The 24720-nt window shown below is 38.9% G+C and overlaps 1 protein-coding gene across 14 annotated transcripts in view; it reads right to left on the bottom strand.

Annotated features, from left to right (window-relative positions):
* DMD (dystrophin) overlaps positions 1 to 24720 on the bottom strand; it is a 995174-nt gene that overhangs the window by 140520 nt on the left and 829934 nt on the right. For all 14 annotated transcript variants that reach the window (XR_008330242.1, XR_008330243.1, XR_008330241.1 and 11 more), the window contains one exon: positions 18407 to 18553. Coding sequence is in view for 11 of the 14 variants with exons in the window: in XM_053386964.1 (XP_053242939.1) it covers positions 18407 to 18553 (147 nt within the window). In the remaining 3 variants the exon portion in view is untranslated. The remainder of the gene's footprint in view (positions 1 to 18406; positions 18554 to 24720) is intronic.

Below are 24720 nucleotides of genomic sequence, written 5' to 3'. Positions count from 1 at the left end.
TAGGCATTATGAATCCTGAGGCAGTAGTGGGGAAAATGGCTACCTCCACTGCCAACTCATTGAAGATGATTGTGTAGACTTAGGAGTCTTTCCTATTCATAAAGGCTCCCCACACCATTTGGAAATTTTGTACCCTGCTTCCTCCTGTCTTTTGGTAACTTTGCAGGATTCATAGCACCCAAAGCAAGCTCTGGAAATGTGGGGAAGGTGAAGATAAAAGTTTCAAGCTACAGCATCTCAGGAGAGATTTACTGTGAGGATCCAGCAAGGTTTAAGCATGCATCTGTAAGTGTGAGTTGCTAACTGGAAGCTGCACATGGCAGCTGTGTGGATGACTGTATGTGGTTTGATTTTATATAACCTGAAGTTTACTGTACTGATCACTAGTGTGCTTCTACATGGGTCAGTCTCTATGGCCACCATGATTTAAACTATCATGCCAGCCCTCTTATATATAATTCAAATCACAATAACAAACTTTGTGCTTTTTAAATAAGTGCGGATAAACGGCCCTTTTATTAAGAAGAAGAAAACATTTGTGGGGTAGTGATCTGGAGTATGCTCCCAACACAGATTGAGGTCCCAGGCCAGTTTCCTGCTGAAGATGTCCCCTTCTGCTGCTATTCACCATCAAACCCTCTCTCAGCACCTTGATCTATATCTCTGAACAGTGACTACACACATGGGCTCTGTTTAGCTGAACATGTGAACAGAGCAAAGACACTGCCACCAGTTGGCATAATCCTTTCCCCAGCACTTTCATATCACCAGATCTGTCAGATAAACAGGGCTAATGTTTCAGCATCCTATCTGTCAGTTCCTGCTATTAACAGGAGACTCTTCATGCACAAATAAGTAATGATTCAAGTATGCCATGAACAAGTGAAACCTGGTGAAAGGACATTAGTCAGACCAGCAAGAAAGGCACTTAATAGCAAAATGCCATAGTAAGTTGGGTGTTACACACTGACCCATACAAAGATTTCCAAGCCAAGCCAGCAACGCTACTCTTTATCTTGACTACCCCCATTTTCTTTTTGGTCTTTGGTATTTCCTTCCTTGCCTCTTGCATGCATCTATTTCTGTCTGCTCTGAATGTTTGGATTTTTTTAAAAAATAGAAACTAATGATGAGCCTCACAGAAAATAAACCGAATACCAAAAACACTAAAACACCCTAAACTTTATTTTGAGACATTCCAAAACCAAGTCAACAGCTATAAATCAAGCTGAAGCTCCTGACATAAAATGAAGGGTTTCATCATATATGGAACCAGAGGCTTATTCTGATAAAGACCCAAGAAGTGTTTCTAATGCTGTACAGCACTGCTGCATAGAAATGGTTTGTTGCAAGCCATTTATCTCTGAAACCTGCCCTCTCTTATCTTGTCTCAGTTGCATTGCGGCAGATGCCACCATTCCAGCTCATGCCTCCAACACAACTAGACCAGTGACTGAAGAAATACCAAGAAATCAATCAGCACAACTAATTTTAAAAAGTCATCAGCAATAGTTGGTGGTATGCAGTATTCTTGTCCAGGTTTGATAACTTCAGAAGAGACCTACTGGATCAGGCCAAAGACCCATCTAGTCCAGCCCCCTTACAGTGGCCAACCAGATGCCTATGGGAAACCCCTAAGCAGGATCTGAGTTCCAACAGCACTCTCTCCACTAGTGAGTCCCAATGACTAGTATTCAGAGGCATACTGTCTCTAGCAGTGGAGGTAGAACATAGTCATTATGGCTAGTAGCCACTGTAGACATGAACTTTTCAAATCCTCTTTTAAAACCATCCAAGCCGGTGGCCATGCTGGACATATGTAGTGAGTGTGTTCAAAGAAATGTGAAATGCAGCTTAACCTCTTTATCAAAGTAAAATGAAATTATCCCCAGGTTTTCATTAGTATTCTACGTAGGTATTCTACATTTGTAGAGTGAAAGGTCTTGATGAATGAAAAGGTTACCTACATGGGGACACACATCAAAGAGCTACTTGGGGGGAAGACAATATGGGTAACAACTGTCTAGTTCATGAGTGCTCTGATCTAACTTTTTTTTAGAAATGGAAAAGAAAGGCTTTTCATATTATAGGAATTCAAATATCTGAAAGCAAATAACCTTTTAACATGATTTTTTAACATGCTTTACCTTTCTGTGCTAAATATTAACAAATTTTAGATGAGTCCCAAGGTACAACTAAGTGTAAGCATTTCACATTGACCCTTAATATTCACAGAAACAGGTTCTGTAATCTGATAAACTCCTTTGTGCACCATCTTTAATAAATACAATAAGTAAGAAAGCATGAATCACAAGCAACAGCAACGTTACACTGAATCCCTTCTAGTTCCAGCATATTCAGTGCTATCCTTCAACAAACTGCTTCAGCAAGGCAAATCCATGAAGCTACAACCTCTCTATTTTTATAGAGAAGTGCAATGTAGTATGACTAAACCAATATTAGCACACTTAATGCATGATTTAAGCCTAACTGAGTAACTACATTAAGGAGACTCACTGCTGTTGTGTGATGAAGTGTAAAGAAAAAGAAAATAGTTGCTCATTTGTGCAAATATTTACTTTCAGTAGCATTCACAATTTATATCCTTTAATGTATCAATTTTGCTCTTGTTCAGATGTTAAAGATGGCAACTCACATATTTAACTATGCATTTCCACATTTTTCACATTTATTTGAAACAACTTTATACTGCTCTTCACTGAAATTTTGGGAACAGTTTATAACACATAACTATAAAACAGGACATTAAAATCCAATAAATACAGTAAAAGCAGCAACAATGAGAAGTAAATGATCAGCAAAGGTTTAGGTGAACAAATACATTTTCAGGAAGTGCTGAACACTCAGGAGAGTTGGTGCTTGCTTTAAGTTAGGAGGGAAATTACAAGCTAGTTGCCACAAAATAAACGTTCCTGCCCTGGTGGCAACCAGATGGACTTTGGTGGGCTGTGGAACAATGAGAAGAGCCCCATCCTGACACCTCAACAGCTGGGCAGATCTCTGGGCAGATCTCCATGCAGCAAGATTTCATCCTGTGGGTTGCTTAATAGAAGCAAATGTTTACAGTCAGAAAAGGAGAGAGGAGGTAGAGTGCACTCTTACGGGCTTCAGATTTTGGAAGGCCCTTGGGCAAGAAAAACCACATGGCCGGAAGACATATCCCATAGTGATTCTTGTTCCTGGTCATTATCAACAGCTCCTCCTCCTCATTGCTACCACTTGATAGCTTTCCTGCTGGAGAATCATTGAGCAAGCAGGCAGCAGTATCTACCGATTCTTCTTTGACTGGTGCTCCACCACTATGTGGGCTAGAGCAAGAGGTAGATAAGCAAGTAGGCTGCAGTAGTGAAGAGTCAAAGGCTCTTGTCAGCTGGCCCCCTACAGGATTGGGGGCTCTTAGCAGATGTCTGACAGTGGTGACCCTTGACACTGTAGCATGCAAGTCTGAAGCTCTAAACTATGACTCATGCATAAAGTGGAAAGCATGGTTTTCTGTTACATTTGATGAGCTTAATGTAGTTATTCACTTACACCAATTCCAATGTCAGATGGACGATTAAACCCTAGCATAAAAAAACCATGCAGTGACTAAACTCTCTCTAAAATTAAAGTGTAGATTGTTCCTTCTCATCCTTATCTTATTGGCTTCCTTTCCATGCTACTAAACAGCTAGCTCCCCATCTCCATTAACACATTTGGTAGGGAGCTGGGAAATACCCACAACTATACAAACAAGTTCATTAATATAAAATACATATTTGCTCCCAAAGCTCATCTACTTCTATATCTCAGTTGTGATAGAATGCCTTGTATAAATGTTCTAAAAAGTATAAAATCTCCTGATATTGCCCCAAGAGACTAAGTTGTAAACATATGCATGTCAGACACAAACTAGAGTCAATAAAGTCTCAGTTGTTCAATATGAACAGATTTGGGGCAGAATGCCCCATGATTTACAGAATAAACATTACAGAAATGTTCAAAAGCTGACCTTTGATAGAGGTCATAAATCATATCCCCATGTCCATAGAAACCCTTGGTTGCTATGGTTTCCATACCACCGGGCTCTGTGGGTCATCAAAACCTAATACTTTATACCTTTCAACATTAAGATACTTATCATAAGGAAGGGTGCGCAATAGGGTGTTTGGGTATCCACCTCCCCAGCTTTCTGTCTGGGGAAAAAAATCCAATACCTCTTCCATTTAAAACCTACTGTATGTCTACAGTTCAATGCTAACATCATTTTTTAGATTGCATATTCACAATCTACTATTCACCAACAGCTACTATGTTATTCCAGTTTTACAGACAGGGAAGTGAGAATAAGGCAGAACAACTCAAAGCCACTCACAGGATCCATGCCTGAAATGGTCTAACTCTCAAACTCCACAGGACCACCAACAGTGCAAGCCGCTTCCCTCTTAACTGTCATTTAAAAACAGGGAGTAAAGTCAATATTGGCTCAGCATGGAGGGCTGTGGCTGCAGGGCTTCAGGAGAGCATGGTTTTCAGAAATAAATATTTGTTATACGTTGATTAAAGAAACAGCATTTCCAATTTGCTCAGGGGCTTGGTTTGCTGTAATAATTGCCTTGACATGCTAGAATGAATTAGTAGCCAGAGGGCAGGTGAGATAGTGTAAACAAAACTCATACTCTAAGTGAGTATGGAAATTTGTGTGTGAGTGTGGCAGGACTGAGCCAAATGAATTCACTTATTCTTCAGACTTGAATACTTAGTGTTTTTTGTTGTAGGGATAATATCTCTCAGCTATTTTGGGTTTTGTATTCAAGCGAACTCACTCACTCCAAAGTACATTATTACATTCATGGGACTTCTCTGAAAAGACTGTGGTCTCAATGTTTTTGCTGCTCTGCTTTTGATTTGGTTATTAAAATCTGGAAACAAGGTGAATAAAACAAAAGCCACAATGACATGATTCAAAATATGTGAAAGAAGGAATTCTCACAGTATGCGCACGTTTTTCTCTAAATGTCATGTGAGATTACAGAGGTCATCTCATTCAAATGCACCAACATGCATGCATGAATTTAGAGGCACCATCTGATTATTTGCCACTAAAGCTATTAACTGAGAAGTCACACTAGAGATGGCAAAATGCATTTTGCTTTCAGAAAGTTCACAAAAGGGAAAGTCATTACTGTATGTGTCAGTAAGGTACTCATGGAAGATTTGTTCAGATAACCATCTTGACATTACCTGGCTGAATTGCCTAATGATACAACTTTACTAAGAAATCATAGTGACAGAATAGCATAAGAAGGACACTTCTTTCCCGGTAAACCTTTTACCACAACACCATGGAATTAATATATTTTTCAGCCATTTGGGCAAAAGTAAGGAGCCTACCCATGTTGAGGGAGTGTTATAACACATTCTGACCATACTTCCCATCCCAGAACCCCCTCAAATATAACAATGAATTAGACATTAAGGCCAAATGGAGAAATTTCCTTCATATGTTATCCAGGCTGCACAATTGTTATTGTCTTCAAGCTGGAAGATAATTATCACAATAAACTGTGCAAATGATATGGCCAACATGTGGACTTAGAGGTGATGCATTCATATCTGGTCAGGGCCACGCTGGCCCCCGGCCTCTTGAGTGAGATGGGCGCACAACCCCGGAGTCTGTCAAGACTGGCCCGTACGGGCAGGGGTACCTTTACCTTTTACCCATGCGGCCTTGGACACTTCAAGTCATCTCTGGAAATAGCTCAAAGAACATTACCAATGCTTCTAGTTGTTTTACTGAACAATCACTGATAAATAACTGTGTTGAAAGTTATAACAGAGCAGATGCACTTTTAAAATCAAATTCAATTACAACTATTGTGTAGTTTGATGCCAACAAAAGTTGCAGAAAAGATAAATCAGCATGATTAATGAATAAAAGCAGGTTCCTTGCAAGGAAAGGCTAAAATATGTAGGCTTTTTGCATATAGAAGAACCATGATTAAGACTAGGGAACCAGGAAACTAGGGAGAAGGCCTTCTCGGTAGTGGCACCCTCCCTGTGGAACACCCTCCCTTCAGATGTCAAGGAGATAAAGAACTGCATAACTTTTAGAAGACATCTGAAGGCAGCCCTGTATCGGAAAGTTTCTAATGTTTGATAATTTACTATGTTTTATATATGCTGTAAGCCACCCAGAGTGGCTGGGGAAACCCAGCCAGATGGGTGGGGTATGACAACAACAACAACAACAGCAACAACAACAACAACAACAACAACAACAACAACAACAACAACAACGGAACATAATAGAGGTTGATGATATTAAGAATAGTGTGGAGAACGGAGATAACATAGTTTTCCTTCTCATAATTCTAGAATCAGAAGAAAATGATAAATTTGATTGTAAAGGAAGTTTTTCATACAGTGCATAATCAACTTATGGAATTCACTGTTTAAATTGGATGGTATTCAACAGTGATGAAGATGGTGGTGATGATTATGCATCTCTGAGTGAACCTACTGAAATTAATGGACCTAACCTAGTCATGTTCATTAACTTCAGTGGGTATACTCTGAATAAAACTTAGTTAAATTTCACCCATTGTGACCAACTGCTTGTGTGGCCTTACAAGTGTATTATAGGATATCATGGAAATAAGGCTGAAGTACTATACATACTTACTTACATGGGAGTAAGTCCCATTAACTTTAGTGGGACTTATTACGTAGACATGCATAGGACTGCACTGTAACTCTATCCATGACTATTACCCATCACAGCTAAATGAAACATTTGTGTTAGAGGGACTGGACCTCAGAATACTAGTTGTGCAAGGGCAAAGCGCCCCTAGCCCTTTTAGAAAAACTATAAAGAAAAATTGATCTGTATAAATTGTTTAACATGTAGCAAAATAGTTTTTAAAAACACTCTTTTTATCATAACAAATAAAGAACAAAGGGAGGAATTAAATGTTATGCTAAAGCAATTGTTCCATCGGGACAGGCATTTCAGCTTGCCAGATGGAACTATCCCCCCCCCATTGTTCTGGGGGTTTTCTTGCCCCCTGCCCACAAGCAGGGTGTGCTGGGGGATTTAAAGGGGCAAAACCCCACTGCACCAGTGGGAGCCCTTGCTCAGGGCTTCTGCTGATGGGATTCATTAATTGAATCACGCCCAAATATACATTATTTGAATAATTTGTTTACTACATCATCAGGTTGAAAATAATAATCAAGGGAATTTTATTCAATTCAATGACAGCATTATGCATCTTTATTTAAAAACAATCACCAAGAAAACAGATGGTGAGTATTTGGAATAGAAGGCTTCAAAGGGACTTCATGGAATTTAGATTTCTTTTTCATCACTGTGTCAGGTGTTGAAACAATATGTGGCATTTCTTTACCCATGGTAGCCCTTCTTTTCACTATTCCAAATAACTTTCAGTAGCTTTAAATAAAAACCTGAAAGAATAGTATGCAGAGACAAAAATTGTATGTTTGGATATATTCATTAGATGTATACTATGTTTGGTGTTGCTTTTGTTTCTAATTTAAAATTATCTTCCCTCAACTTGTATGTTGATAGCATTTTGTTAAATATTTCCTGGTGCAATAAGTTTATGGTCCCCCCCCCTCGTTTCACTTTTTTTTGTATAAGATTTTTCTTTTTAAAAAATGTCATTCTCATTTCTCCTGGTTGGTGATCTTTCTCATACATTTATTTATATATCCAGCTCTAATTATTGCTCACCTTTCCAGTCTTCTTTAACTTTGTCTAAGATCCTTTGAAACATACCAATTTACGATGGCACACTTGTACCATTAATAATTTACTACTAGTGTTAGATCTATGACCAGAAAGAATTTAGTTACTATTCACAATTCAACAAATAGATGTTCAAGAGTTCATATGATGCATAACAACAGGAATGGCAACCCTCCAAGCCTCTCTATCTATCTCTCAGGACTTTCCTTAGGCCACACACCCCTCCCCTCCTTTGCACTTTATTTGAGTGCTTTTGCTTGGCTGGAATGTGTCTTGAACTTTGATAATACTTCTTGCTTTCCTAGATAAGAGGGATGTATGGGTACGGAGAAACAAGCCTAGGAGATTATGCAAGTAGAATGGAACTTCTGGAATTAAGTTTCCTTTTTGCCAGGTAAGCCCTTCCACGACACCTCTTCTACACATAGGAGGACACTTTTGGATTTCAACGCACTGCAGCAGTCAAAGTACAAGAAGTAGAAAACTCTCTCTCTCTCCCCCCCCCCTCTCTCAATAGGTTAGCTGGCTTCTTTTATTTATTTCAATAATTTCTTAACAAACTCACCTGCCTATTAAAGCTTTTTATTTTATGTGCTATAGAACAGAAATCATAATATATTATGATGAAATAATACTAACTGTTATGTGCATCTCTAGAAAGAGACAATGTAAAATGTTTTGGGTTGGAGCCAGGCTTACGCCTGGTTCACATGCACTGCTAAGCCAAACCATGGCTAAAATGGCAGAAGCTTCATTCACTGCCTCTCCCAGTCTTGCTGCACAGTTAGAGCTAAGTCAAGGTTTGGCTTAGCATCAGTGCTATTTGTCAAGAAAAAGAGGTGCTGGAACTCACCACAAATACCTCCATCATTCTCTTAGAATGGCAATAGTGCACACCTGAGAGGTGCCAGAACTGAGTTCCGGCAAGTTCAGGCTGGGGGAAAAAAGCGCTGCTTAGCATTATGAATGAACCATGGCTCATGGTTGTTTTGCTCCAAACAAACCATGCAGTGTAACCAAAGTTTGCTTTTGGCTTACCACTCAATCCACAAGTGGTGTGTCTCAGTGAGACATACAGTGAGCTCTAGGTTTCAATGTAACACTAAACAAAACCACAGCTTAGCTCTGAATACTGCCGCCGCCACCGGACTGGGGAGGAGTGAAGCAGCCACTCCTCTAGTTTTTGCTGCAAGGACCCACATGCTCTCTTGTTCATGCTTAGCCATGGTTTGGCTTAGCATTGCACACAAACTGGATCAATGCCATGATAAAGGTAAAGCCACTGAAATAAATGGGGCTGTTGACACACCCCATTGAGATGATAATTTTCAATATGAAAAATATATATGTGAATACAAACATAAATTATTAAATAATTCATATGAATATAAATTATTCTTACAAAGGCATTTGCATAGAGTTTTTCAACTGTCTAGAGAAAACTGTCTCCTGGAGAATAAAGCTGTTGAAATGTTTACTTTTGCTTTTTAGAAGCGGAAGGTGGACCCTAGATATTTCGATTCACATATTAAGCTGCAAAAAATTTAACGTGGAGGTTGTTGGGGCTGCCAACAAATCTACTCCTAGGGAACAAATTCACCTCAGGACCAGTTTCTCCTTCAGTTTTACATTCAGTATTAGTTCAGCAGCATTGACTATGCATTGCGGGGCCACTAAGTTACAGGAATGAGGTATATCTTGAGAGTTATAATCAGTCATTTGTGTCTGCAGTACTGTTAAAAATAGAATCAATAACTTTAGCGTTGTGAAGAGCACCTTCACATTTTAGTTATGATGCCAAGGGGTTGATTTTAATATAGCCATCATTTCTTGGTTTTAGGTATTTTCTAAATGGAATCTAAAAATTGTTTGAACATTGATCCCTTGTGGGATTGTTTTTCTCATACTTAACTGCTGCATATGCAGTAGCATTCCTGTTTCCAGTTTTTTATGTTATAAAGTGTTCAGGAATCTTAATGGATTTCTTGCTAAATGTGGAACATCTTCTAAGCAGGTATTCATTCTTCAGTATTACTTGACTAACTGGTCATATTTGCCTTCAAATAATGCAAGGGAAGAAAAGTTCAGTTATTAATACTAAGGCCTGTTAATTGATGCAAGAGTACCATGATATAATAACCTTAGAAATCAGTAACAGTGGCAAGTTTGCTCTGGGGTTAACATACTTTGCACATGGTATACCTGTGGAATCTTTTATGTGTTACCATAATAATTTGTTTCTGAATGTCTTGAGTGGTAAATAACTTTTTTATTGGCATAGTATGCAAAACAATACAAATGTTTGTCTGTCTGCAAAAGACAGAAATGCTCTTCCATCTATTTAGTCTCACTAAATTATTATTAAGTTAGCATCTTTGTACAGTCTTGCCAGCATGTGCAAAAGCTGTAGAAGCTCCTCAGACTGTCTCTGCTAAGAGAGAGAGAAAGAGAAAGAGAGGAAAACACACACGAAAAACTCAACTGAGACATCCTCTGAAGTTGCTACTGCTGCTTGCCTGAATTGCTAATTGTGAGAACAAAGGATAGTCATCTTCTACCTCCTACTTTTCAACCAAGGAGTTATGATAGCTTCAGGGAGTAGCTACTGTTCTTATGAGAAAAGTAGCATGGCAATTATGTAAATACTTTTGTTTTTCTTAGAGTGATTACTTGAAACAAGAAATGCTTCCCTGACTGCAATTTATACAAAGTATATCATCTTCAGAAGGCATCTCAATAGTTTATTCTTACCAGGCAAGCATTGCAACATAAAATAGGAAGCAAAGTAAGGAAGGAGTTGATGGCAGAGGCAACATACATTTAATATATGCACATAACTGGGAAGATAGGTTTCTTATGTAATAAAATTGGAGACAGACTCCTTTTTTCATTTTTAATTGGTATTGCACATACACCTATTGTTAAAACACCCCCCCAAAAAAATGGAATTTCTGGCTGGAAACCTCGTATAAGTTTCCAGTCTGAACGGGACAAAATAATTGGACAACTAGTACAATGGTTGGCTTTTAATGTATAGATTATGTACAACAGGGTTAGTCAATGTGTCCCTCTGAATGTTTTGACGTCCAACTCTCATCATCCTGATCCAGCATGGTTAATGGTCAGGAATGATGGGAAATGAACTCCACAACTTCTGAAGGGCACCGTATTGGATATTCTGATGTACAAGAAGCCAAACACGCAGTTGTTATTGTAAGAAGGAATGCTATATTAGTGAGAAATTTCTAGCCGAAATGGCTTCAAATACCCATTTATGCAATGGATATTTGATATGCAGTGAACATCTTAGACCTGGAAAGAGAAAAACAAATCATTAGGAAACTAAATAGAATATTTTTGGCATAATGGGCCTGATTAAGTTAAGGATGCTGCAAATTAATATAGTATACTCTACAATACTATATTTTAGTAGAAAGCACAGAAAGAGACGAGCAGCACAAAACCATACCAATCTACTCAGAAGTAAGTTCAGTGAGACTTACTACCAGGTAAGAGGGTACAGGATTGCAGGCTTAAAAATGTTTCACAGATCTGAACCCTGCTGCTCAAAACTAAAGGACAGGGCAATGCTAAAGTGGTTGGGCTGTTGTATCTTAAAAAAAATATGTAATGGAGGGAATCCTGCAAGATGCATCTTGGAATCCTATCATTTTTTACATCCTTTCCTAACAATGTGTGCTTTCAGAAAATCTCACAAATCAAAATTCATATTTTCAAGGAAAATATGATCCAGCTGACAAAGATCGCAAGGACATAAAAATAGCAGTTTATTATTATTACACTTTACTAGAAAAAATCCCTTCCTTCAAACAGCAAGGGTGATAAATTGTAAGCACTATCCCAATGCATTTTCAATTAAATGACTAAATTAATGTAGAGACATTTAATTAAAGTTGCACTAGTTTTTCCAAATGCTGTTAATTAAGCTGCTATCTAAAATTAAATCTCTTCAAAACCCCTTTTATATTTCTGCAGCTCATCTGATATAGATATAATTAAAATTCTGGAAGTTCACCTAGATGCATCTGAATATATTTCTCAAAAGGAGGGGAGGGGCGGGACCCTGCAGTAATTTGGGAAGCAGTTCTTTTAATGGGATTTATATAATCCTTAGAGGAAATACACAGCACAAAAATAGTTTTATAAATAAATCTGGGCCCCCATGGCTGCACAGATTTTCATTCAGCATTTTGATTTTCCACTGGTTAAACATCAAACTATCTCAGAAAACAGGAAATCCATTGGGGTAGACACAAGGCTAGTTTTAAACACATACAGAGTTTAACTTCTTTCAGTAAGTGAAAGTAGGTCTACATTGGGATAGCCAATGTGATGTCCCTCCAGATGTTTTTGGACTACAAGTCCCATCATTCCTGATAGCTGGATATGCTGGCTGGGGTTAATGAGAGTTGGTATTTATAAACTAAATTAACTGGCTGCTGTATTGTGATTTGAACTGTATGTTTCAAAGCTTATATTTAATGAAGTGTGCGTTAATGTTAGCTGCATTGAGAATGCTAGTCATGAAAGATGGCTCAGAAATATTTAAAACAAACAAAATTATTCAGCTGAAATGGACTAAGTGGACAACTAATCCAAACCTCTTGCTACAAGGCAAGACTGAATTTTACAATAGTTTGATACTTTGTGTAAAGCTTCATAAATTGAACGGTCCATTTATGTCATGCTTATGTTACGGTACCTTGTTGTTCATTGAAACATATAACTATGGTTGAAGAACCATTCTTTCTATCTGAAAGGGTTCAAAATGTGGGCGTAAGCTTGTATTTATCTAGCTTGATTCTACACCATGTCAATAATGACTGAGGAAGAAATGAATACTGGCCTGGGGGGGGGGGGGAAAGGGAGAGTAGAGTTTGTAAATATAGTATACTACAGGATAGCGCTCTGATAAGTCTTTGTGGGCCATTTCCTCAGATACATATCACACGCTTCAAATGCCAGAGAAAGGCTTTATGATTCAGCCTATGAAAGCTTACGGCACAACACATTTTATAGTCCTTAAGGAGCCACAAGACACCTAGTTTTGATGCAGCATATCAAGATGGAACTGAAATATGGTAATATCAACACTATTATTGTATATGTCACAAGGCTCAAATGAAATTTTGTTTATCTCCAGAGAGGAGAATCTATTCTTCATCTTCTTCTTTACCAAAAAGCCCCCCATAGCAGCTTGTATACAATCAAAACAGGAAAGTCCCTACCCACAACCTTAAAAATCCATGGGAAAGGAACAATGAGGGAACAGGAAATTCAAAACCAAAACTTGGGCACCAATTTCTAAAAAGTTGTGCCTTTGATGACTGAACTCTGCTTCCATTTTCTTATCTCACAATGCAGGCTGGCAGAAAGGGGAGAGGAGTCAATATCAGATACAACAGCTTTACACTAATCAAGTGCTTGGCAGTGGTGGGATAGTGGTGGCTTAAAGTATGGTCTGCTGCATGGCTGTGGTGGCGCAGGCTGTGCTACACATGCCATTGAGCAGCAGGTGTGGAGTACAGAGGAGGACTCATTGTTTGTTAACCACAGAAGTTTCCAATAAGGATAAGAACCAATGATACCATCTGTCATGGCTAGCAATTTGGGACCTCTGGCCAGATATAGTACAAAGGTGCCTAGGTTTATGTGCCCAGGTTCCTTCCTCCTCACCTGCTATTAACTGACAGAACCATAATAGCACAATGAGACTCTGTCCCGTTCCTTACCCCTGGATTTAACACATATTGGCAGATTAATGTGTTGTGGAGATTGTAGTAGTATTGGCAGCAGCAGCAGCAGCAGCAGCAGGGGAAGACATTTGATTCTACATGATCAGGCTCTTTTTGCCTGGCAATGTGGTCTGCTCTTGCCCCAGAAACCTTGTCATACATTATTACCATTGTGGAAAAAGTTGGAACTGGGAAACTAATGACAACCCAGTGAGTTGTTCTTTCCCCCTTTCTTTCAAAGCTTATATGCACTTACTCAGACACTGGCTGTGTTCTCATTTAATTTGACCCTAAGGGAATGGCAGTGTGAAGTAAGTTGTAATTCACATAACTTCCACCACTTAAAGCCTATCTCTGATGGGTGCAGTACTCTGCTGCGGTCTTCCCCTGAGAAACTCAAGGCAGGGGAGGGGAGGAGTGCAGTACTGACTTTCTCTTAATCAAAAAGAATAATACTGGAAGGAGATAGGGAGCCATTGCTAAAACAATAAAGAAAGCAGCAACAACAACAACAAAAGAAGTTAATTTGAATAAGAACAACCCACCCACTTCTCTGTGATTATGAAAAAGAACAATAAGGTTGCTTTTAAAAAAGCGTTTCTTCTTTAGATCACAGCTCTATGTACCACATGGAAAACTGCTTTTGAAATTCAGAGGAAATTCAAAAGCACCTTATGATACACTGCACGAGGGAGCTGCTTTTCAGAGAATAAAAGGTTCTGCTTGGTAAGCACAAGCTCTTATGCGTACCCAAAGGAGCTCTTATTGATCGCAGCCCCTGCTGGCAACAACTTTTTCTCTTGAGATCCATCAGCTCCTACTATACATGCCAGCAACAGAATCAAACAAAACCAGGGAACTGGTGGCTGTTTCAGGTGATCGTTTATCAAATGGTACCACACTCTTTGAGAACCACTGATCTACCATATCAGGGGCTGCTCATAGGAACTTGCCCCTTGCTACGTGAGCTGAATAGCTAAGTGGACATTTGGACATGGGTTTCTCTGGCACCAGTCCAACATTGTATGCCCTAAACACTGTACCACAGCACTGGTTGAAGATCTTACCCAGTGATTCTGAGATTTACACTCATTATAACTACTGTAGCCTAAAATGAAATAGTTTGGAGATGCTTCTGACAGCTAGTGTGGTGAGTGGTTAGAATGCTGGACTAGGGGGACCAGGGTTCAAATCCCCACTCAGCAACAAAAACTCACTGAGTGACCTTGTGTCCATCAATGCCTCTTGGCCTAGCCTACCTCACAGGGTTGTTGTATGGATAAAGAGAAAGAGAATGGTGTATCCCCTTTTCTTAGAGGAAAGGGGATATAAATGTGATAAATAAATGCAAACAAATAAGACCTCATAATACTACCATTACATACAGAAGTCACATATTCTGTTCTAGCCAATGAAATAGGTTGTGGTATGTGCTTGGTCGCAGTGCATGTGTAGTGCTTACATGAGTTTCACAGATTTGCAAATGTGCCCATGCCTTCCAAAAGGAGGGTGACTGCATGGCCTTCTGACAATTTGGGAGTAAAAGTAGGTATCGGGTTGTATCCAAAGTCTCCCCTCTTCCAACGGAAGAAGTACTGTATTTCCATTGGAGAAAAGACTATTTCTGTTGGAGGAAGTTAACTCTCAGCTCCAATGTAAATGTTCACTTTAGGGCACACAAAAGCTGGCAAAACATTTCATCTCAAAAGTTATGCTCCTAAAGGTTTCTCATTTAACTCTAATAGAAAACAATAAATGTCTTAAGTATTTCACCTTTTTTTTTTACTTAGTTTCACAAAGTAACTGAATAAAAAAGACCCTCAGAAATTCAGCCCTTACATTTTATTTTTAATGAAAAAATACTATTATTGCAGTGCCACAAACCTTGGCAGAAAATAGAATACTGTTAATTATGAATAAATTAACTAAATTAGTAACGTGAGATGGATTTGCAATTAAATCACTGTTAACTGAGAATGAAACACAGCTACACACAGCTTAAGAATCAGGGAGCAACACAGATGTTTATAGAATGCCATGCTATAGTACGTTTCAACTGTAGCTCTTCAATAGTTTTAAATATATTTTAAATCGTACTTCCTATTTAGGGTATAATATAAAGAGAGGTGCTGTTTAAATTTCACAAACAGAGAATTCAAATAGACAACGTATCTGCCACTACTCAAATCATAGCTGTCAACTTTTCCCTTTTTTGCGAGGAATCCTATTCGGAATAAGGGAATTTCCCTTAAAAAAAGGGAAACGTTGACAGCTATGACTCAAATATCTGAAAGTAGCTGGAAACAGATTACTCCTTCATGCTTCACACTTTGCTAAAAAGCCAGCATGCATATTTCCACATGGAAGATGCTCCTTAGAGCCAAATATTAAGCTCACAGAAGTGGACATGGTGCTAACTGTAGAAGTCAAACTACATAATCAATTAATTCATTGATAGTCCATTCAGGAACCATGAAAACTGCGGCCATGGCAACAGCTCTGATTCTCAAGCAAAACACAAGAGCAATTTCTTAACTACTGGAACTAAAAGAGGATTTCAAGTTCTAAGAAAGATCAGAATCACCCTCTGCTGGGAAGATGAAACTTGCTTTTACTAATATAGATGTTTTGCTTCATGGTTTACAAGACCTTTTAGCTTTTTATGCTTTTAAAAATTACAATGACTATCAACAGGAAGCAGATTCAGGACCAAAGTTTTAAAATATAATGGGAGACCATTCAGGCAACATACAACTAATAAGTTTAATAAATAAGAATAAGAAAAAACACTGAAATTATCTCACTTTCTTGATCCAAAACACAGAGATGCTACTACTCAAGATAGTTTAAACTAACTAGCAAATCATGTTAAACGCAAGAGAAAAATAATCTGAGTAAACATTAATTTTATACCTCTGCCATAATAACATGTATTTCAAATTGGGAAATAGAAATGTATTTGACACAGAAGTAGCCTCTTTTATACAAGTTAATAATGCAAGGTATAATGCTTCAAAATATCCCCTGACCTATTTTCCTCTATTAGTTATCTGCAAGCAAATGGATGCTTAAACTGAAATATACAATTTCCTGTAATCCAGTCAGCAAACCTACTCAAAATAGCCTCCAGGCTCCTGACCCCTTATTGCTGGAATCCTGAGCGTGCGCGCGCGCGCACACACACACACACACACACACCAGCAGCAGCTGCCCTTGACAGCCCACATAAATACATATTCCCAACTGCACTAAGATACAGGGGCATGGCCACATGGATCTTGTTTAGAAATACTGAATAATCTATTTTGCACCCTTTGGACGTTTGTGTCTCCACAGACATCTCATGTCTACAGTTGCAGGTATCAGTCAGCTTATCTGAGCACACTGGCATCCATAAACCAACCCCAGCACACAGAATGTAGATTGTAAAAAATGTGCCCTTTTAATCACATATTGCAGTATCCAGTGTAGGCATCCATACAAGGAATAGCCACCCCACATACATAAAGCTCAGCTGCACAGGCAAACTAACTGTCAGGTGTATGCCTTTCAGGCAATCCAAGTCTATATACAGTACTGGTCCATATTTGATATCTACTGATTGTGTAACAGAGAAATCTTATTTTGAGGCTGGGGTGGAGCAAAGTGGCAGATCCATTGCTACATCTGAATCCCTGATGGCTCGTGCTAATTTTATGCCAGGTCAACCCATGTCTGGGCCACTGAGGAGTGGCATTTTGGGGAATCTGTGAAGCTAGTGATCCAGTGGATTCAAAGCTGCCTGTGCTGCACTCTCACCGCAACATCTCATTTCAGGGCTTCTGATTGCTATTGCTGGCAGGAAAACCCATCTGGGTGCAGCCTGGGCATCTGCCATCTGGGTGCAGCCTGGGCATCTGCAGGAGTAGAGCACCAAAACCAGCAGCACTCCTTTCCACCAAGAGAAATGCAACTATGCACAATCCTAAGTCACTCAGCCATCAACACTGGAATGTGTATGTAGGACTGTGCTGCAACAGTATCATGTGTTCATATACAATCAAGTTAATATGTAGATTCTGCACATGATGTTAAAGGAATATATATAGTCTTTAAGCTCAGTCTATGTCTAATTTGCACTACAGCCTTTACCCATTTTTTTAAAAAATCTGCTTCTATTTTATATGGGAAACTTAATTATCCTTTAAAATGAAAACCACCTTTTTGATAAACTTAATAGCTTGATCAAACTCTGCCAATGACCACAATGAATATAATGCTCTGTAATTTTGGATTTGATTCTACTGATGTAATCTCAATGCATGCAAGGTGGAAGGCACCATTAAACTGCTTGTAGAAAAGGGTACTGTTTAAAATTAATGTTCCCAGGAATTGTTTAAAAGAGAACAGAGAATGGATTGAAGCAGTGAAAGTAAATGCGAAGCTCAGTCTTCCACATGCGATAAAATATATTCAAAGGAAGGGAGTGGGGAATTAAAGTATTTTGAGAAGGATGGAAAGCATACAGAAATTACCCCTTATCTAAAGCAATGGCTCGGAGTAAACTGAGGATGTGCAGTAGCCACAAGCTTCTCTTCACCAAACAGATGTTGCTAATTATACAACCAGCACTACTTGCATGGTAGCAGCTTGTTGGTGAATGGGTGCTAGGAACCAAGTTTCTGCACATGGTTTCTGATCCAGTTAATGATACACGTGTCAAAGCCTATGGTATATTTTATGTATTTTATTCATTTCCAAGCAACTATTCATGCTGGGCATGAAGAACACGGGTGAAATACAATGTATTGCTAGAAACATTCGAGAATACTTATTGTAAAACCATTTTCTTACCTAAGACAGTCATTTTTAGGGTTAGGGTTATGTTATACAATATTACCTGCAGGAGTTTCCATCTTCCATTCAAGTCTTCGAGGCGGTTGAGGGTATATGGGGAAAGCTGTATTTCAGAAGAGGTAAACTGATGAGCTAGGTCATTAACATTGTTCACGTTCTCTTTAAGAGGTGCAATTTCTGCTCGGTAAACCTGTGTAAAAAACAAACAAACCCAAAATGTTAGTAATGGCATTTTAGATTGAATGAGCTCTTATAACAATTTACAGCAGAACGTAGGGTCTTATTTGGGGTTCCCAGCACCACTTCACAGAAACCTTGTTGCCTTGGTCTCATACTGGGAGCCTGATATAAACCCTTAAAATAGATTAGCAGTAAGTTATTGGTGTTGCTGCATAAATACTTCAGCATCACATGGTGTATTGGAGGGCAATTCCAAATCTTTTCCAAGGTAGAAATTATGGTAAGGGTATTAGAAACAGAGAAAAGTGAGGCTACCTACAGCTTAGTGGTATCATCGTAAGAGCTATGGAAGTGGCCCCATTTGCTTGGTCACAGCACACATTTTAAAGGAGATGCTTGGACGTAGCAGGTGGAGACAAATTTGGAAAAGAACCAGACAGCTCTGGAAGACACTGCAATCAGCCACATAAATTAAATGTCTATAGAAATGTCTGTGTCCTTTTAAAACTGGCTACAGAGATTCATGGCAATACATACTGAGATAATACCAGGCTTGGCTTATGGACTTAAGAAGATATTGAATAATTTGATTTTCTATATTAATTTTCTTTCATCACAACATTTACAGATTTCATTTTCTACTTTTATTTGCAGAGGTGAAATGGGTTTTGCACTGGACTAAGCTCTGTGTTCCTCCCTACTTTTGATATCTATAACAGTAAGACTCAGGTCTTCTTTTGTTGACCAAATAGGAAAGAGAAATGGAGCGGAATAAGTATAGTCGCATGATACAGATGATAGCTTTTATTTCTGGTATGTTAAACATTGATTAACACAAAACATAAAGCAAGGTTCTGTCAAACTGCCAAGAAGCCCAAGCTATCCTGGATTTTGAAAGAGTTCAGAAAACACATTCCCTGCTGCTAAACAGTGAGAAATTCTAGCATCAATGTTACCAAAGTTTAGCGTGGGAGGTAGCTTTGTAACAATTTTTTTGTTTCCAAATATACAAGTAGATTCTAATCAGAGGAAAATACACACTACTACTCCCATTCCTTGCCCCCACCATTCCCAGGGTCAACCCTCAGCTAAAGCCCCCTCTCTTTTCTCTGATCCTCTCCATTCAAAACTCCAAACTGCGCAAACACTGCTTCCACATTTTTTACTGGGAAGGAATTATTTAAGGAAGGTGCACCATACACAACTGATGTAAGCCAAGTGTATTTTGTACTTGTACTTTAGAACAAAATGTCAAGTGTGAAGTCACCCTAAGATCCATTTGAAATTAGATGATGCAACATTCCTTTGAGTTACAGGCCAACATATATATCATATTATGGAACCTACAATTCACTCATCCTCATCTCCTTATCATCCTCATCCTCATAATCAATGAATCTATGCCCTGCCTTTCTAAAAATATGTGCTCTTTCCTATTGTCAGGGAACTGCCATCGGCTCAGGGGCAAGAGGGGAAAGGCCAGGTGGATTACATAGAGCACCCAAAGATTGTGGGAAGCAGCACTTCCTCAGCGGAGGAAGGTAGCCACGCCTCTAGTGGAGAGGAGAGGCAGGGGGCAGAGGAGGGAAGGCAGTGCCAGGACACCTTGCCGGAGCAAAGCGGGGAGGAGGGAGGTCCCCCGTTACCCAAGCCTTCCTTGCGCAGAAAGATTCCGCGCAGAGAGGGAAGGCGCAGACTGGGCGTCAAGAAACTACTCTGCTAGGGAAGGTTTAAGTACTGCCCACTCTCAGATTCTGCCAATGAATGAGCAGGACATGGAATACAGGCGCTCTGCATTCTAAAGGTTTTATCACTAATAAGAAAGCCTTAGAACACGCTTTCGAGGCATATTGCCTGATTGCTCTCGAGCAACCGACAAACCGATACCTTTAACACCTATGATCCAATTGCACATGGACCATCACATGATAACTGAAAAATATGAATGTACTGCTAATGTCTCCTTCCAGGACACACCTTTATAAATAACCAAAATATTTTAAATTGTCTTATTTTCTTAATAATGAATATTTCTTATGGAATAAGTAGATCAGTTTTATAACTTTGAGGAAGCAGTGCTTTTGTAGTACAGATACCTTTACAACAATCATCTTTCATTTTCAAAGACTGAAAATGCAATCTGAATAAAAATCTGTCAGGAACAGTATACCTGTACCTGGCTATATATATCATGACAGGGGGAAGGGACATTTGACAATTTCTTCTAGTCAAGGAATCCAATTTACCCTTAAGCAGATGAACTATTTCCTCTTCATAAATGCACTTCCATTTACTTACCAAGTGTTCTTGATGACGTATACAAGACTCCAAAGATAAGTAAAACATTGATATAGAGCTAGGTGAAATTGAGATACTCCTGAAACAGTGAGATAGGTTTGTGATAGAAACACAATTATGTTTTTGAATATGATGTTCCTCTGCTAATGCCGTTGTGCTCGTCAGTGAAATCTGTTGGAATATGTCTAATTCTAAATATGTTCCTATTTCAGAGCTATTTGAGCTATGTGGTCTACTTTTGAACCTTCTATCAATATTTTTAATGCTTGGCTTTTATGAGTTTGTCACAATATGCTCTAGGATGATATGGAACCATTTTCTCAATTTTCTCAGGGTCTTGTGAAAGAACAATGTTAAACAACAATTGATCATTTCCTTCTACTGGTCCACAATAGAAAGTGTCCTCTCATATTGTATCACAGTGTGGTATGTCGGACAGGAAGCCTTTACAGAGGGTGGTGAACATGGCACATGATATCATGGGCTGTCCCTTGAGTCCGCTAGATGACAGCACAAGGGATCATTGCCTTAGGAGAGCGAGAAAAATTATCAGGGACGATTCACACCCTGGCCAGCACCTCTTTAATCTTCTACCCTCAGGCAGGAGATATAAAAGTATAACCAGTAGTACCAACAGGCTAAAAAACAATTTCTATCTGTGGGCTGTTAGGCTGCTGAATGAAAAAATAATATAGTGCAACTGACTTTCGGGGTTGGTGTGTTGTGCCTCAAGCACACAGAGTGCAATGAGATTGAGTGTTTGGGGGGGGTCAGTTAATTTCATTGTACACAGGTTGTACATTGACAATAAAGATATGACTACTACTACTACTACTACTACTACTACTACTACTACTATTTAAAAAACCCACTCGAACAGTTATTGTTTTCTGCATTCATCACCCTCCCCCACAATTGGTGGGATAATATATATAATCATTTTTAGTCCTATCTTACAACTTTTTTCTTCAGGAAGTCCAGAGGATAATATATATATATATATATATATATATATATTTCCACATACCCATTTCAACAAGTGCAGTGATAACTGTAGAACAATGCATCAGAATTGTCCCATTATGGTCCTTATTTTGCACCTTAGTTGATTTTTTGATTAACAAAGTATGGGAATATGCTAAAGTAACTCCTATGACATAAATATTAAGACCTGTGTACACCAAAGTCAGCAGACATTTACAAATGTCCAGGAAATATTTTTTATTTTTTCTTGTTGCATGAGCCCATCTTCCCAAATTTGAAAATAAATGTCTGAGTCCCTGGGAATACTGAAAAATAACTAGTAAATAAGCTTATTTCAATGAGAATGGCTCATTATGTGCTCTCCCAGCATCAGGGACTTCCCCTTATGAATCAGTGACTCCAACTGCAGCAAATAAAAGTAGATGCTCAATTCACTTTCTCCGTTTCTTAGCCCTTCTTTCCCCTAGCCACATGTGCATCAAGATGATAACAAGTCAAATGCAGCATTCAGATAATCAATCCAAATTATTCAGTTGAGTCCTATTGTAACATTTTCCCACCTGCAATAATAAAATTGCAGCGCTATCCCCATACATGGCATTTTGAAAATATACTTTGGATAGATCCAGTGCTGCATACTCAGTTCCTTCCAATAAATTTCTTTTCATATGCAGAACAGTAAGAATAAAATAATGTCTTCAGTGTACACAGATAACATTGTATTGTTTTTTATTTTCTGAAGTTGTTTCTTTTAATGTACTTTGAAATGAAATTATTCTATTTCATTTTATGCTCTTACCAAAACACTATCAATTGTCCTGCACAATGGGAATGCTTATAACTGATTAAAAGGTGTAGAATTGTTAAGTCTATCCAACATTAATGATTTCCAAGAAATGACTTTTGGAAAAGAATGGAAGGTAGCCTTGCTTTCCAAATATATTTTCCCACCATACTTTTGCCATAGTAGAGAGAAGTAATGTCAGCGATCCCAATAAAATGCTAATTTTACACCTAATTACAAAGTCCTATACTGATTGTTGTTAAAGTTAGAAAATCTTTTAAACATTTCCTATTTTGAAAACAGGAATGTATGTTCTCCAATTATCACAATATATGCTAAAAGCAATTTCAGTGTTCTAAATGCTGATCTGTATATAGCCAAAATGGCTCCATCCACACACAAGACAGATAGATAGATAGATAGATAGATAGTTCAGCAGGCTTAGGATTTGCAGAAACACACACACACACACACACACACACACACACACACACACGGCAACTCCCCCAAAGTGTGAGGTCTTTGGAAAGGCTTTTTCAGTGGTGGTTCCATGTCTGTGGAATTTCCTTCCCATTTAGATGCATCTTGCTTCTATAACAGGAAGCAAGTCAAGGCACACCTCTTTTGCGGAACTTTTGGAGGAGGGATGTGATGAAGAATTGTTAGCTAATTTTTTTACAGCCAGATTTTTATGAAATTAAAGAACAATTTAATGCTGCCTTTTTCTTTTATTGTACAGTGATCTAAAAGCATGAGGGACTTTTTCCTTGCCCTCTGATTAGATCAGAAGCTTCAATTGAAATCCCTGCCTTCTTGAGTGACTAGGCTCAAGAAATGAATTGCACACAGCCAACTCTGTGAATGTGCTCTTTCATCAATGGGACATGAATGGCTGTTTGACCTTTTAAAGTAAAAATGCCCTTTTTGCATCTCAATACGTTTCTTATGTTTTCCCACTGAAACTTCAGAATGACTTCACTGAGCTTTGTCAAAGGCACCTAGATAGCTGTCTTAAATTTGCTATTTTGCTGCTATTTAATGCAGTTATGGTACAATTACACAACATGCACTCATAACATGCACCATAATGTTACATAGACGCATCAATGATTGAGTGTTTGCATGAAGAGTTTATGAGTGATATAATGTGTGATATAAAGTACTGTGATATAATGTGTCAGGAAGTATTTCAGATACCATGGACCTAAGCTGTTAGTTGTATTCCAAATTAAAATAATAATATGGGCAGCCAATGCAAGCACAGAGATGTGCTACTGGTGGTTGTTGCATTTTGCATCAGCTGCAGCTTTCACAACAGACCCAAAGATAGCCCTATCAAGAGCACACCTATGCAAACACCCTAATGTATTAAGATCACTGTACAACAAAAAAGGCAGAATCACATTCCCACAGTTCAGCTCTTGATACATGTCATCTAAGGAAATCAGCCCTGAGTGCTCACTGGAAGGACAGATCCTGAAGCTGAGGCTCCAATACTTTGGCCACCTCATGAGAAGAGAAGACTCCCTGGAAAAGACCCTGATGTTGGGAAAGACTGAGGGCACAAGGAGAAGGGGCCGATAAAGGACGAGATGGCTGGACAGTGTTCTCAAAGCTACCAACATGAGTTTGACCAAACTGCTGGAGGCAGTGGAAGACAGGAGTGCCTGGCGTGCTCTGGTCCATGGGGTCACAAAGAGTCGGTCACAACTAAACAACAACAAAAGGCAAAATCAGTTACAAAAGTGTGCCTTGAATGGATCAGCAAAATTGATATCCTACAAAAACCCCTGCAGCTGCTCTGCCATCACTTTCTGCACCACCTTACCCAAGAAAGGTCATTCATAATAGGATAGCAGTTATTGTAATCCACAGTCCAGGAAGGGCTTCTTCAGAGGTGAATGTACTGCTGCCTGTTTAAGGACAGTAGGCACAAGTCCACTGCATAGGGATGCATTAACATTCTGGACTGTGCTGGTCAGTTGCCGCTGCTACCCCCACTGGCTTTTCATTTGCCAATATGGACAGAGGTTAAGACAGCAAGAAGTGAATCGCATTACAGTCAAACCTCGGTTCTCGAACGTAATCTGTTCTGGAAGACAGTTCGACTT

This window comes from Podarcis raffonei, chromosome 4, assembly GCF_027172205.1.
Source record: "Podarcis raffonei isolate rPodRaf1 chromosome 4, rPodRaf1.pri, whole genome shotgun sequence".
Taxonomy (NCBI): domain Eukaryota; kingdom Metazoa; phylum Chordata; class Lepidosauria; order Squamata; family Lacertidae; genus Podarcis; species Podarcis raffonei.
This window is presented reverse-complemented; position numbering and strand designations above follow the sequence as displayed.